Consider the following 11,968-nt stretch of genomic DNA (forward strand, 5'->3'; position numbering starts at 1 on the left):
GGACCCAATTTAGGCCTGGCCGCGACCATGAGGGACCACAATTAACTACCTGTCAGAATATAAATCCAGTACTACTTCAGGGCCTGAGGACCAGATTTGACGATCACTGGTCTAAAGCCTGTCTATGTAATTGGCAGAGACATTGTAATAAGTAGGGATCATCTCTCCCTAATCTGTAACAGCCCACCACTTCCACTCATACTCTCTGTCATGCGTGACTGCCACTGCACCAGCCAGCTTCTGGAGCATCCGAACACATCAGACCCCCTCATGCCCCCCGGTGGAGGTTTTCTTGGATGTGTCGCTTCGATGTGGTAACCAACAACAACGCGATTCCAAATTTGCGAATTTAGAGACGGATCATACTGTTCTCGTTAACATTCTGTCTGTGAGGTTCCTCTGATAGCACTAAATTGCTGGGTGTAGCCCTCTGCTAAATAAATTAAACAGGAAACAATTCATAAGCAGCTCCAGTGGCGGCTTCACTCCTGGCAGCAGTGATAAATTAAATTGAAACTTTCAGGTGAGCAGTCAGGCGAGACCAAACCACATTAAAAAGAATGTCATATTGCCTTCACACCAATGAATGTATTTACCTGTATAGGTTTTCAAATTATTATTTTCTTTATTATCTGATTGTTGTTGCCGTGTATTTCAAAGCTAACCCCACCTCGTCCACCTCAGGCTCTAATGCTATTGTCACTGTGTTTCCTCCCCCTGCAAATGCATTATTTTTCATGCAACACAAATGTGATTTGAATTTGTAAACACAGTATGTGGTACCAGTGCCCTCTGGTGGTCTGATACCAATGGTCTGAGTTGATGTTGAGTTCAAACTATGTGATTTTGACAGAAAATACATTCTTAAGAGATGATTTGTGTTGTATTTGGCCATGGACCATTTTTATCCGTCCCTTGTAATTTTTCTCTCCCTCTCTTTGCACACAACACTGATGAAACCATATAAATTATACATTCTTTTTTTTTTTTTGGTGTTTTTGCCTTTATTTGATAGCTCATAGTGAGATAGACAGGAAAGGGGGAGGCAGAGAGAGGGGGAATGACATGCAGGAAAGGTCTGCCCGATGCGGGATTCGAACCGGGGACGCCTGCGTTGAGGACTGTAGCCTCCACATGGGGCGGCCGCCTTAACCACTGCGCCATGCACCGCCCCTAAATTATACATTCTTGACTGATGAACCTAAACCAGAGAAATTTATTCAACATCACTATCACTTCATATTTTTTCGTAAATATATATGTACAATTGCATAAATGTGGCAGTTACATGACCAAAGCACAGGGATACATTTGCATAAGAAAGGCACCCTATATGCCCTAAAAGAAAAATACAATCATCATCTTCATATGTGCATTTGTGTTTCATATAGTTTGTTTCTTGCAGGATCAGAGGATTGGAAGAGAAGACCTCCTTGTCTTGGTTTTGTATAAAAAAAAAGTAATAAAAAAAAAAAAAAAGAAAAGAAAAGAAAAAAAGCTTTGGGCTATGGCTGTAGATGAAAGGCACTGGATTTAAACATTTACATAATGTTTGCTGCTCTCCCGGCAATTTCATGCTTAATCATTTATAGAAAATAATTAGCAGATAAGACCTTTGCACTGGCAACAGCATCTCTGCGTACTTTTAGATGGTAAATGGCTCCATGCTGGCCAGATAGAGCTCAGAGCTGTTCGGCGCCTCCTCTCACCAGCGGTTACTCTGAGCAGCGACTTCTAGATCCACGATTCGTGGCAGTCGACCACTAGCGCCGCCCTCCAGGTATCCGGGCTTCACAGCAGGTGTATCCGAGAGCCTCCTCTTGCTCTTGTTCAGGTCTGGATTGAAAGATAAACACGTTAATCATTCTCACTCACAGGAGGAGGTGAGCAACACCTACAACCTGAACAGATGGTAAGGCAGATCTGAATCCAAGCTATAGGACATTAGATTCTCACCTGAGATTGCCAGTAACATCTTGCGTCTTGCTCCAAAGGTGGAAACACCCACTTCCTTCAGATCTTCATCAGACAGAGTGAGAAATGTCTGGTAGTCAATCTGGAGGGGCACAGATAGCAATTGCATCACGACTCATTCATAATGTATAACACTTTTGGCTACCAGACAAGAGACAAGTGCTTGTTTGTTTGCGTGTCTGTGTGTTTCAAGCTCTGTGGTGAGTAAAACCAGTGTGTTCCATCTGGAAGTGATGATAAAAATGTATTGTCACACACTGACAGCTCAGACAAGGATTGCTTCGTCTCTGCATGCGGTTACCTCTTGTTGCTCAAACACATCAATGTACTTGATCAGGCCAAGCTGACTGAGCAGCTCAGGTAAGTCGTCCGTCATCTGGGGGGACGGACTCCGCTGGCTGCAGGTCGACGCCCTCCTCGATGAGCACAGGCCTTCAAAGTAGCTGTAGCTGCTCGCGAAGCCCTCCGCTAAAACATCAAGGGTCAAAGTTCAGAGGAGAAGGCCATAGCTGGACATGAGAAGGTGACTCTGCGAAAGCACACGTGTAACAGCTTACAAGGTTTGTCGTTCCTGCTTCTGTTCGCTGAAGACGCAAATGCAGGGAAGGAGGATGTGGAAGAGGAGAGAGTGGCTGGAGGTGAGGAGGGGGAGGATGAAGACGAGGAGGAGGAGGAAGAGTAAGAGATAGGCAGGGATGAGGATGTGGAGCCACGTCTGTCCCTCCAGTTCTCACAGTCGCTCCCGTTACACATCTTCCCCGCTGGGGCAGCCCATGACTAGAAAGAGAGAGAAAAACCAAGACACCATTAAAAATTGATCAGTGTTAGTGCCGCACAAAGAGAGGAACGTTGCACTTTTGTCACTTCACTGTTCCCTTCTTTCATCTGTCTGTGCTGGAGGTCATGAGACAGACATCCTGGTGGTTTCAATGGGCTTTATATCCACTGGTCAAAATATTTAATCAGAGAAGCTATTAATCATGCATCTGAACTAGTCTGTTGACTGGCCTGTGATAAGAGCACTCTCTGAAATTATCAATGCAGAGAGCATAGTCGGCATGCTTCCTCAAAGCTCCCAGGGTCTCAGAAAAAATTTGAACTTGTTCGGGGAAAGCCTCTTGCTCTTATTAACCTAAATGAGTCTGCTTCTCCGTCACTGGAGACTGAGCAGTCAGAGAGCAGCCGTTCAGGAGGCTTTTAAGAAGCCGGGGGAGGCGAGCTGCAACAGACTCAGGTAAACAGGTTGGCAAAGGAGTGGCTGTGTTGACCAAGGCGATGGTATCAGGCCCCAGGAAATTGAGCGTACAAATTGGCGGTGCTTACTACGCAGTGAGATAAATGCTTCAAACTGTTAGAGGGCAAAACCAGGTGAATGAGAATGTGTTAGCAGGGGAGCAACAGGGCTGCCTGTTTCACCGCACTGCAACAAAAGATGACTCTGGCAGCTAGCTCAAAAGAATCCAACACACTAAATTAAAGAATGTAAGTCAAGTCAGTTCAAACTGAAAATATTTTAGGTTTATTTCTTTTGTGTTTGTTAAAGCAAAGTTCAATTTAGCCTTAAACACATTCATACCTGTTGCTGCGTGCTGCTGCTGCTGCTCAGGTAGGGTTTGTAGCTGCGGCGGCTGATGTTGCGCAGCTCTTTAATGGCCTCGGCTGGCATCGACTTGGAGAAACCAAGGCCGCTCCATGTGTCTGTGGGGGTCTGGACCTCAGTGACCACAGGCTTCCTCTGCATGGCTGACGTAGCAAACAGAGCAGGACACAAGCTGTAAATGCAACCTACTTACTCTACATATTCATTAAATATAGAACAACATTCAAGTTTCAAGATATCTTTATCAATTTGTGGTGCAAACCTCGCCCAACATTATAATTTATTTCTAATGATGTTTCTGGCTACTACTAAAAGAAGTATCTCAGAGGGGAACTGCAGAGCCGGGGATAATACATGTATCTGTGGGACTGTTGTTACCAATGGTTCCTTTCACAGTGATATAATCACATGCTCTATTGCTAACGTAAAAGCATTGCTTTTAGCACTTTTAAAGAGAAAGACTTGAATGGGCACACACTTCCAGAGAGCAACACTGGATGCAGCAATTTCAAATTCACACTGATTCTCTCTGTAGCATGCAAATACACTCATGTCTGTGCACTGCAGGTTTTCCTCGTCTTCACTGAAATTCTGAATTGAACAAGCTGGGTTCAGGTGTTACATAATGGATCTCAAACAGAGCCTCTTCCTGCCAGCATGTAGTACATTTATAATAACGCTCAAATTGCTGAGACTGAGACAGATATGCACACACTTAAGTGACCCTGGGCCTCCTCTGGCACCACAACAGATTCCATGTGTGAACGTGTGATAAAAAGTGTACCAGCACTCCACAAAGAGCGCAGTATCAACAGGATTAAAACTGGTGGGCCGCCATTTGTGTGCGAATGTCTCTGTATGTGTGTGTTTGTGTTTTGAGTAAATGTCCCATTCATACACTGGCATATGGGTGTCTTAATGACTGCGAGGCAGATGGCCCATTCAAACTGCTAATTCATAATCCCATAAAGCAACACTGAGGGAGTTTAGTACCATTTGGCTGCAGATCTTCCCAGTATCTCTCATTCTACTTGATGGATGAGGTGGTATTTCCTGTGTGGCCATGCATGTGTGCGCACACACACATACACACACTCACAGCTGTCTGGATACATGTGTGTGTTTTTTCTGCATTGTGTTCTGCCCCATGTGAATTAAGTGGGAGTGCCGGTGCTACTCTATTATAACTTTGGCACAGTGCAGCCCATAAACAGGTCCCCTTCATCAGTTGTCTTGGCAGTGAGCAGCACTGAAATGGCCCCCCTCTATGAAACCCCTGCCTCTGCTCAGGATATTAATGTGTTGCCTCCATAACATACTTGAATAAACTAAAAGGACCACTTCATCCTGCCTAATCATATGACATTAAATCACTACTTTAACAAGAAAACGCTACAACCAACGAAATAGGCTACATTTCTTTGATCTATAGTGTTGTTTGAGGAGATATGAAGTCTGCGCTCTCTTAAACTCCCAAGGCAACAACTTGGGGTGTAAAAAGGTGGATGTTTGATCAGCAAAACAGCAATTATTTTGTGCCAAAATCCCCAGTCTGAATATATCTATTTGCAGTATAAAGCAACTGTACATCAATAAAGAAAAAACACTTGCTCACAGTGCCCCACTTCTTGCTACAGCAACCTGTGCAGAGCTCCTGAAACCTGCGTATATGAAACATTAAGGAGCACTAACCTCTGGTTGCCAGTAGTTTCTTCTTCTCATAGTCATAATCCTACAAAGCACAAACAGGAAATGGAGAAGGTAAATAATGCATGAAATTGAATTATTTTTTTTCCTGCTGGTTGCTGAGGAGAAGCAGGGGGAACCTAATTTACAGCCGGAGCAAACACTTGCATAAAACAACATTTCCTGCTGCTGTGGCGGTAAACTTGTTAATCCTCCATGCAGTAACCTTTGAGAGGGAGAGATGACAAATCAGAGGGGAAGCAAACAAAAACAAAAATCGATTCCCAGAATCAAATCTTAGCGAGGTCAGAGATGTGCAAATCAGAGGGTTGCATAACACTGCAAATAAAATGTCCCTTGCTGTTTTCAATCTGTTTTGTCATCTACAGCTGGCACGAAATGATAAGGAGTTAATCATGTTTTCCCTTTCTCTCACTCATACCCTGTGTTTGTCTCTAAAACACTATCCCACCTGCTGTCATAAGTCTTTCATAGGGTCACAGGGATTCGATCATCTGCCCACAGAGGATAAGTTTTACCCAAATGAGGGTCTTCACAGATGCAGTGTATCACTTCGGGAGGAAAAAAGTGAGACCTGCAATTCCTGTTTTTCCTCACCTCAGCCGTGGATGAGTCAGCGCGAACATCCTGAGCCAGCGCCACGTCTCTCCTCAGGCTGTTCCTCCGCTCACTCCTCCCTCCCTCGGTCTCTGAGTTCAGCAATCTGGCACATTCAGGACACACACATGCATGCACGCGAAACACACACACAAAACATACAAGGTTAGGTCAAGCTGTGATGGTTGTGGAGGATTTCAGTGTCAAACGCTGTATAATTATGTTTTGTATTAAGGCAGCGGTGCTTTAATTAATAGTGCACACCTTGCAAACTCTTTTCGAATATAATCTTAGAATGATAATAGGACAGAATAAGTGACTCAGCAAGTCAGTTTGTGTGTATGCGTGCATGTGTGTGTGTTGGTGGGTGTGTGCATATGTGTGTGTGTATTAATCACACTGCAGGGGGCTGCTCACAGCCATTCTGAAGCCTCACCTTCCTTCTGGGGAAAAACACTGAGCTGCCATAAGGTAAATCGTTTATTTTTAGATTTTATAACATTTGGTTTTTGGTTCAGCTCAGAATATCACGCAGGGTAACATTAAGGTAAGCTCTCAGGAAATTTAAGTAAGACAACACAACCCCCTGTGTCTATCAATACTCACCTGTAGGTTAGCGTCTGCCCTGTTGAATGCCGTCTGCCCTGTCCGAAGACCTTGGCAATTTCCGGGCCCTGGAGACTCCCCCTGCGGCCCATCATTCCCACCCTGCTGATGTTGTTGTTCACTGCATCACACACCTCAGATGATGAAACCATCATGACCTTGGTGCTCTCATCCTCCGACTGGCCTGACTGGTCCTCATTTTCTAGGATCTGAGGGAAAGGGCAGGATACAGAGGTTTGTCTGTCAGGATGGATCTATTGTGTACTGATAACAGCTCGACTACAAACACTACACACACCTTCTCCAGTGGCCGGTTGTCTGTTCCCTTCAGTCCTGTCCTCCCCTCGTCAGCAGGGGCGCTGAGGCCTGGTGGAGGGAAGGGGCGGGGCTTGGTACCAGCCAGAACATCTGGAGTGAGAGCAGGCACAGGGCCTAATCAATATAAAAAACACACATGACAATAACATATAACCCCACCACCCTGGCTCCCTGAATGTATGCACAGAAGATGCCTGAATAAAAATGACAGGTACAAAAAACAAACAAACAAACACGTACAATTTACTAAAAGGTCAACTGATTAGCAGAGACACGTAGAAATGAACGAACAGAGACTAAACAAAACAGCGACAGAAACATAATCATCAGGTTGTCAGCCTGATTCGGCTTCTCAGGTTTTTGGAGTTGTTGTCGTGCTTACAGGAGTGTTAAAATTACTTTTCAGTTCTCAGTTGTTTGCATTATTTTTTTCTTTCTGCCTAAAGCCCAGATGTTAATGTGAACATACTGTAACATGTTTCAAATGTTTCTCATGCTGTTACTTTTTAATGAATGTGTGGCATGGTACAGTAACAGTGAGCTGTCAGCCACAATGTCCAGAATTTAAGACATATAATAATATCTTTCCATGTCCCAAGACATTTGGATGGGAATACAGCCATGTGTGTGTGTGTGTGTGTGTGTGTAAATCCTCACCTTGCTCAGAGAGACGAAGCTGCTGCAGCAACATGTTGAGCCAATAATTGGTCAGCCCGCTGCCAGCTAGCATGGGTTCAGGGGTCACCTCAATTACCTTGGCAGTCTCACAGGAATCAAGCCCCAGGAGCAGGCGGCGGGCTTCATAAAGACAGGAGATGTTCCTCTCCAGACCTTTCACCACCACTGACTGACAAGTACACAGCAACACAGAGTTTTACATTAGGATTCAACTCACAACAGCAGGAGAAAGTGGTTTTACATGCAAGTGAATATTCAAGAAGTCATTGCAAACTCTATAGCGTGCCTCTATGTTGGAGGTCAATTTTTAAAAAATGGGACTGGCAGCCAGCAAAACAACAAAATTACCATTTTCTCTCTCTTTTTCTAAGTTGTGACAAACAACATGAAAGCAGTAAAGCTGGAGCAAGCCAAAACTGTACCTTGCTGGTCTGTTTTATTTTGGGCTTGACACTAATGAAGACTCCCAGGTTTTGCATCATCTGAACAAGTTTACACGGATCTGCCTCTCCATCTTCACGCATGTCAAACATCAAACACACAGGCAAACAGTCCTGCATGTGCACACATCACACACAGACAACAAAACCTTTTGTTATTACATCAGCAACAAAACATATTGCAGGTCATACCCTGCATACAAACATAAGGGCACAGGGGGGAAAAAGGGGTATTTTAACACGGAAGCAAACAGAAACATGTGCACCAGCAAACTCTCAGCAATGCCCTTTCATATAATCGTGCATAAACAAAAAAGAAAACACCACACTGTACCATGAGCTGCTGCCGGGCCAGACACACGCCGTCTGGGCTGCCCTGGATGAGCAGCGAGGGAGGGCTCTGAGGAGCACTGAGGTCTGGTAAGATGATCTGGGTCTGGGTCTGGTGCATGACGCTCAGGAAGTGAGCTCCGTTCTGACCCAACAGGAACAGATGCTGCTGGGAGGTGACATCCAGCTGGGCGCTCACTGCACCTCCTGTGACCTCTGACCCCAGCAGCAGGTCCATCAGGATGCAGGTGGCCTTCTGTCAGGTGACGGTCAGCACGCACATGACATTATATTATATGATAATGCAGTAAATCTGGATCCATTTTCTCTCTAAAAATTCTTTGATGCTGACCTTGACAGCAGCTGCGTTGCCCTGCAGGCCCCAGACGGTGCAACAGCTTCCGTAAAAGGGGGGCTGAGCCTGAGGCTGAGGTGGCACCGCCCTGAAGCTCACACTGACCCCGAAAGTCTGCACTACCTGCTGGATGAGTGGGGAGCCTGCATCCGGCAGAGTCTGGGGCACCAGACTCACTGGGAGGTCAAAGGTCAAGGACAGTGGCTGCAGGTCCTGGGATGAGAAAGATTGTACAGAAAGAAAAGGAGAATGGAGAGAGAGGAGGGGCAAATGAAGAGACGTCAAAGACGAAGACAGACAGAGGCTCTTTGACAAATACACGTGTCTTCTTTGTGACAGCCATGCAATTAATCATGCTATTGATCTCTGTGTGTGACAGCACTGAAGACACAGAGTTTTGAGACAAATAAAAATATATCCTAGGTCTGTCCTCAGATTACATGTTGACCACTCACTCTTATCTTCCTCCTAGCTTCCTCCACTCCTTCTATGGGACCAGCTATGGAGACCTGGCAGGAGATGGGAAAAATAAATGACATTTAAATGAAGTTGTTTTCAGTTTCTGCTTGAAGCAGCAGTCGGCGGCACATTAAAATACCACTTTGGAGATTGTCACCTGATTGCTTTTGTCTCCTGTGGCACTGTGGCGGTTGGAGTCAGGAAAATGGATGTGGCAGGATGTGACCTCCATCACTTTTTTTATGTTTCCACCACCTTTCCCGATGACGTGAGAGTGTTCTGTATAGGCCACGTCCATCTTCAGGGTGACCTTGTTCACCTGGATTTCAGAGATGACAAGCTACTTTAAGGTATTTCTGAAATAGCTGGAGCAGCATGTAGAAATCTTTCTGCATCTTTACAGTATTGACTTAATTGTCAAGACAAATTGTAAAAATAAAAAATATAAAAAAAAAATACCAGCCCTTACCCTGGTTTCCAGTAGTTCTAGTATCTTCTTTTTGGCCTCCAAAACATTTGCTCTTTTCCCTTCCACCTTGACATGTGGATCTAGATAAAATAAAAAGCCCAGTAGAACAGTAGTAGCCATAATTTAGTGCATTTAATTAATTGATCTGTGAGAAGAGGGAGATAAAAACACAAGACAGGAAATGAACACAAACCTGCCAGTGTGTGCCTGAGATATCAAGAGCTTGTTACCTTTCTTTGACTTTGCTCCAATCTTCAGCTTGGATGGCCATTTCACCTGAGTGCTAGTTTCTCTCATCACCTGTGGGAGCACAAACAAAAGGAGTGAGTGAGAAAGGAAGATGGAGCACACACATCCAGACACACAACTGATCTGTTCAATCTACGAATACAAAGCTTCATTTGCATTTCAAAGGCAGCAATCATCACCTCCATGAAACCAGTAATCACCGGATGCAGAGTATGGAACAAATGTGACGGATGCTCTAGTTGATCTCTGAGCTACATTTAACCAGGAGGCTTTCTGCTCTGACGACTGCAGGTGGCTGTCGCCGAGGAGCCCATAGCTCAAGTTTTCTTTGTCATTTCATCTTCTGGGTTATGAATAAAACGTTTCAGAGTGTTGAGCTTTTACTTACTCTCTCAAAAAACTCCTCGCCTGTCTCAGCATCGCCACGCTTTGGAGCTGAAAAGACACGGTGCAAGCAAACAAGAAGACACGGATAAAGGACAAACAAACAGTGTGATTTGTCTCATTGTGCTGGTCAGAACATCATATTCTTCTGTTTACAACAAATATAGTAATATCAAGCATGTGTGCAAACATTTAAATGTTTACTTGGGTGAAATTTGCCAAGTGAATGGAATAAGAGGTTGCCTGGAACATAAACAATTTTAAAAGGCCATCACTCCTCGGTGACATTTACAGGGTACAGGGAGGGGGGCCCAGGAACGCCCTAACCCCCCCGCCCATCACCATGGGTTACGCTGGCCAGAGCTGAGGAATGGGAAGAGAACAGTGTGGGGTGGAGAGAGAAGGTGGTGGTTGAGGGGGCAACCACAAATTAGCCTAGAGACAGCTACTCACAATGATGGCATTTGCTGACGTCAAGACCTCCCACTTGACTAAAAAAATGAAATAACAACTCCGGCAACCAAGAAGCAATGTGCTAGAAAAATGATTAAAAAACAAAGAGATCCTCAGCTCATCAGAGTGACATGTGAAGTGTGACAGATTGTCACCCAGCAGGATGAGATGTACAATATTTACTGTGTGGCAGGCGCTGCTCAAACAGTCACAATAGCACAGTCCCAGCTGCAAACAACATTAAAACAAGCCACAGTTATCAGAGGCCAACCTGCTCGAGCGCTCTCCCATCAAGGGCCTGTGCGAGGACAAACAGACAAACATCAGCCCCTATCTGCTGCAGTAGCACTGTCAGAAAGAGTTTCCCCAGTAACACAGGGGAGGCATTTGTCATAAACCTGCCAAGCAGTGATAACTAACAGAGGCAGTTACCTCTGCTTCCCAGACAGGAATGATAATAGCTAAAAAGACTCCTGAATGCATAAGCCGTTACAGGTCGTAAATCATGATGATACAGCAACCGGAGTTTAGTGGATGGCAGTTATACTGATGGTGACAACATGGGAGCATCCAGCTGCAGGCCCTGACGGACACAGGGTCAGGTAGATAACAAAGTCTGTGAGGAGGAGCACACAGGGAGGCCTCCAGCATCCTGAGCAATGGAATAATTTTCATTCAAAAAAAAAGAAAGAAACAGTGCCAGTGGAAAACCAAGCAGCTCAGGTGCATGGTGCTGAATATGAACATTTAGCATCTCATCTCACTCACCATACAACATGTTCTCCAGCTTCTTCCTGTCGATCCTGAACCTCTCCTCCACCCACTCTGGGTCCGCACTCTGCCCTCTTGCATTCTCCTGCGCCTGCACAGAGCTTCCTGCTGCGTCCTCCTCTTCCTCGTCCTCTTTTTCCTCTCTGCTGTCACGTTGGGCCTCGCTGGGCTCGGGCTTTGCCACCGAGCTGGGTTCTACGCTAGTTTCCAAGTCAGGCTGCTGCGGTGCTACGGTGGCCGGGACCAGAGAGCTCTCCTCGGTGGTGGCAGTGGCCATAGCAGGACTGAGCCCTCGTCAATGTTTGTGTGTGCGCGAGTGGTTTGTGTGCATGTGTGTGACCAAGGAGACCGGCAGGGAGAGAAAAAAGGGGAGAGAGGGGCAAGAAACACCCCCCCTGTGCCTTTTCTTTAAATCCCCCCGCCCCCTTCACCTAATTTAGTACACAAATCTGACTCCTTCTCTCTCCCTCCAAGCTGTTCGAAGCTTGGAGAATTTGCTGCTATGGCCTTGAATTCCCCAGAAGGAGAGCCTCTTCTTTTCTACAAGACTGTCCATGTCTTCTCTATCTGAGGGGCTA

At 45.4% G+C, this 11,968-nt stretch overlaps 1 protein-coding gene across 1 annotated transcript; it reads right to left on the reverse strand.

The window, feature by feature from the left end:
* Positions 1 to 993: 993 nt before the first annotated feature.
* On the reverse strand, positions 994 to 11,667 carry bicc2 (bicaudal C homolog 2; the record flags this gene model as incomplete). Its single annotated transcript, XM_083981049.1, has 19 exons — positions 994 to 1,836; positions 1,957 to 2,056; positions 2,276 to 2,442; positions 2,532 to 2,751; positions 3,551 to 3,717; positions 5,267 to 5,306; positions 5,879 to 5,984; positions 6,485 to 6,693; positions 6,783 to 6,916; positions 7,460 to 7,649; positions 7,903 to 8,034; positions 8,255 to 8,506; positions 8,603 to 8,818; positions 9,061 to 9,114; positions 9,222 to 9,383; positions 9,534 to 9,613; positions 9,764 to 9,833; positions 10,171 to 10,217; positions 11,388 to 11,667. The coding sequence occupies 19 exons, from the start codon at positions 11,665 to 11,667 to the stop codon at positions 1,706 to 1,708; spliced, it is 2,757 nt and encodes a 918-aa protein (XP_083837175.1). The 3' UTR covers positions 994 to 1,705.
* Between the last annotated feature and the right edge of the window lie 301 nt (positions 11,668 to 11,968).

This window comes from Trachurus trachurus, assembly GCF_905171665.1.
Source record: "Trachurus trachurus genome assembly, chromosome: 10".
Classification (NCBI taxonomy): Eukaryota; Metazoa; Chordata; class Actinopteri; order Carangiformes; family Carangidae; genus Trachurus; species Trachurus trachurus.